Source organism: Aythya marila (genome assembly GCF_965140915.1).
Source record: "Aythya marila genome assembly, chromosome: 7".
NCBI lineage: Eukaryota > Metazoa > Chordata > Aves > Anseriformes > Anatidae > Aythya > Aythya marila.
In genome coordinates this window covers 14,721,496-14,725,232 of record NC_139048.1, presented here as the reverse complement: position 1 = coordinate 14,725,232, position 3,737 = coordinate 14,721,496, and the positions used below count along the sequence as shown (strand labels likewise).

Below are 3,737 nucleotides of genomic sequence, written 5' to 3'. Positions count from 1 at the left end.
ACGGCGGAGCCGGCACCGCCCGAGGGCTCCGCGGCGGGGCCTCGCCCGGGCCGGGACCGCGGCTGCGCTCCCCGCGGCCACGGGACGGGACAGGACGGGACGGGACGGGACGGGCCGGGAGCGGCCCCGCAGCCGGGCTTGCGGGTCTCGGCCGCCCCCTCCCCCTGCAGCCGAGCGAAACGGCTGAACATGTAGCAATAATGCCCCGGCATTCAGGCTGCCCGGCCCGGCCGGCCCTAATCAGCGGCCCGCGGACCCCCCTCCTCTCCCCCTGCGCTCAGAGAAAGGGGAACAAAACCCAGCACGTTTCTGCAGCCCCCGCGCATAAAGCGCCGGGCCTGGGCCTCAGTGGGGGGCAAAGCGGCCCGTCAATCTCGGCGCCGGGGCCCCTTTGTCCCTCGCCTCCCTGCCACACCTTTTGTTCCCGAATCCAATAAGCGCCTGTTCCCGCTACCTTCCTCGGCGGCTCCTTTCAGCGCCGGCCCGGCGGCCACAATGGGCCGGCTCTGAGCTGCTCGGCCCCATTCAGCGCCTTGGCACGCTCACAATCCCGGCCCGGCCGCCCTGCCCCGCGGGCACGGCGCTGCGAGAGCCCCGCCGCCGCCGGGCACCGGCCCCGCCGGGCCCCGGCCGCCGGGCGAAGGAGGAGCGGGCGGCGGATATTGCACCTGGTTTATTGACTGACTCCGCGAGCTGGCGCTGGCAGTAACCGATACAGAGTAGATAGAGGGGCCGCGGGAGCCCCGGGCCCCGCCGTCGGCTTTTTTACAAGCAAAGCTGCTCCGCTGGCGCGGCGCGACCGGCTCCGGGCCGCCCGTCGCGGCGGCACCTCGGGGCGGCGGCGCTTCGCGGGGAGCTGGGGCAGCCCCGGCCCGCCGCTCCGCTCCGCTCCTCTCCGCCGCCGGCCCGCCCCGCGGTCCCGGGCCGAGCGGGGGCCCGCCGCGCCGCCCCTCCGCCGCCGCCGCCGCCTTCGGTCCAGGGCTGCGGCGCGGCTCCCGACGGCGCTGCGGGGCCGCCGGGCCGTGCTGCCTTGTCCGCTCCCGGCCCTGAGTGCGTGCGGGCTACCAGGCCCGGATGCCCTGCAGTGCGCCCTGGCTGCAGGACGGCCCCGCCGCCGCCTGGTGCAGGGGCTGGCCGCCGCCGCCGAAGCCCCCCAGGCCGCCCACGTTCACGAAGGGGCCGGCGGCCGCCGCCGGGCTGCAGGCGGCCTGCATGGAGGCGCCGCCGGTGCCCGCCGGGTAGGTGCAGCCGTAGCCGGGGTTGTAGGAGGCGGCGTTGCCGTAGCCGTAGGCGGGGAAGCCGTTGTAGGAGTAGGGCCCGTTGTACGCCGAGCTGTAGCCCTGCGAGCCGCCGAGGCACGGCTTGCCGTCGCGGACCAGCACGGGCACGGCCACCCTGCGCGGCGGCGGCGGGGCCGCGGGGCCGCCCAGCTCCAGCGACTTGTCCTGCCGCTGCCGCTTGCACTTGTAGCGCCGGTTCTGGAACCAGATCTTCACCTGCGTGGAGGTGAGCTTCAGGCTGCTGGCCAGGTGCTCCCGCTCGGGCGCCGACAGGTAACGCTGCTGCTTGAAGCGCCGCTCCAGCTCGAAGACCTGCGCCTGCGAGAAGAGGACGCGCGGCTTCCTCCGGCTCCGCTGCTTCGGCCTCTCCGCCTCGTCCGGCTTCTCCGCCGCGTCCAGCGGCTTCTTCAGGGCGCAGCTCTCTGCACGGGGGAGCACAGGTCACGGCTGCGCCTCGCTCACGCCGGCCGCCGCCGCTCCCGACGGGCCGCACCGGGCGGCGGGAGCCCCGCGCCGCGCACCGCCCCGTGCCCCGTGCCCCGCCGCTGCGCGCCCGTCGGGGAACCGCGGCTCGGGCCGGGAGGCAGCGCCGGGCCAGGCACCGGCACCGTGCTTGAGAGCCGCCGGTTCGGGCGGCGGGGCCGGCCGCGTCTCCGCGCCTCCGGGCCGCCTGCGGAGGAACCGCGGCGGCACCGGCGGGCCGAGCCCCGGGGCCGCGCCGTGCTTGGAGCCGGGCACCTGCTGCCCGCCGCCTCTCCCCGGGAGGGCTCCGCCGCACCGGGCGCCGGTTGGGCCTAACCCGGCCCGTTTCACCCTCCCTCTTCACTCCCGAAATTTGGGAGCGGGGGTCTGATCGCGGCGGGGCCCGGTGGAAGCGTTTCCCGGGGCCGCGGAGGCTGCGAATTACCGCAGCCCCTGCTCGAGGTGCTCGGGGGACGCGGCGGGACCGGGGCTCCGTGCCGACCGACCCGGAGCGAAAGGCGGGGAACGGGAGCGGCCCCGTCGGGACCGCGGGGAACGGGAGCGTGGCGGGGCCGATACTCACTCGGGTCTCGGGCCGCGGGGTCCAGCTCCTCTCCCGGGCCGGGGGCCTCGCAGGAGCCGCGCAGCACGGCGTGCACGTAGCTGTCGGTGGAGATCCGCGCGTCTGCCTGGCCGCCGGGCGCTGTCAGGTAGGACAGCTTGTCCTCCTCCTCTTCCTCCTCGCCGTCGGAGAAGCGGGCGCCGTCGGCGGCCGCCAGCAGGCAGGCGGCGGGGTGGAAGTGGTGCTCCAGGTGGTGCGGGAGCTGGGCCCCATAGTGCGGGTCCTGCTGCTGCTGCTCCAGGTTGAGGATGTCTTTGACAGAGAAGGGGGTGGAGGTGACGGGGCTCGGTAACATCATCGGGGCAGCGAAGCGAGCGGCCGGGGAGTCCCGCGGGCCCGGCGGCGCTCGGGCTGCGGCTCGGCGGGGAGCGCCGCGCCCGGTGCGGGGGGAGCAGGCAGCGCCGAGAGACGAGGGGCCGCGCCTGCTCCTGTCTAAGTTGCCTCCATTAGCCCGGCGCTGGGGGTCTGCGTTTTGTTACAGCTTCTGCAGGGACAGCCAAGGGCTCGGGAGCCTCCTCTGCCCCGGGCCGGCACGTCACGGCGAGGAGGGGCCGGGGGCCGGGGGCGGCCTCGCCATTGGAGGGAGGGGGAGGCAGAGCCGGCCCCCTGCCCGGCTCCGGCCGCCCGGCCAGAAATAGCAATGTATTAAGGCTGCGCTCGGGGAGGCCGCTTCCCCGGAGAGCGCCCCGCCGGCCCGGCACCCTCCCGCCAGGGCACAGCCGCGGGCTCGGGCATCGTGCGCCGGGGTCGGGGACCCCGGAGAGAGCCGCGGCCGCCGCCGCGCCTCCCAGTGCTAAGCACGTGTAGGTAGGTAGGGACCCCCGCCCCGGCGCGCCCCGCTGGCCCCTGCCCGCGCACGGCTCGGCCCGGCCCCGGGAGGGGCGAACACGTGCGGCACAACCGGGGCCCGGCCCCCCCGACAGCGCGGGCACAACCGGCCGCCCGGTTCCAAAAGTGCCCCGCTGCCGGGAGGTGCCCGCCGCGTCCCGAGCGGACAGCAGCCATGCGACGTACACGTAGCCCGACCCTCCCCGTGTCTCCCGGTCCCCCCCGGTTATCCCGCAGGTCCCCCGTGAGAGGCAAATCACCGCCGGCCACAGCCGGCGCGCACCGCGCCCGCCCCGGGAACGCGCCCTGCTCCCTGCTCCGCCGCGGCCGGATCGGGCCCCGGAGCCCCGCCGGCACCGGGCACCGGAGAACCGGGCCGGGCCGCGGCGGGCGGGCAGCCCGGAGCCGCGGAGGAGCGGGACAAGGGCAGCGAACGCTAACCCGGGCCATTCGGCGTTTCCTTTCGTTTTGTTTCGTTTCGTTTCGTTTCTCCCGCCGGTAACGGGAGGGCAGCGGCTCCGCGGAGCCGCCACGCCGCCGTGTCG

The 3,737-nt window shown here is 76.2% G+C and overlaps 1 protein-coding gene across 1 annotated transcript; it reads right to left on the bottom strand.

The window, feature by feature from the left end:
- Positions 1-664: 664 nt before the first annotated feature.
- Positions 665-2,833, bottom strand: NKX2-3 (NK2 homeobox 3). The gene is made up of 2 exons (XM_082765293.1): positions 2,326-2,833; positions 665-1,702 (listed from the first exon to the last, which is right to left on the bottom strand). Exons 1-2 carry the CDS (start codon positions 2,660-2,662, stop codon positions 1,062-1,064), a joined length of 978 nt encoding a protein of 325 aa, XP_082621419.1. The 5' UTR covers positions 2,663-2,833; the 3' UTR covers positions 665-1,061.
- Positions 2,834-3,737: the final 904 nt, after the last annotated feature.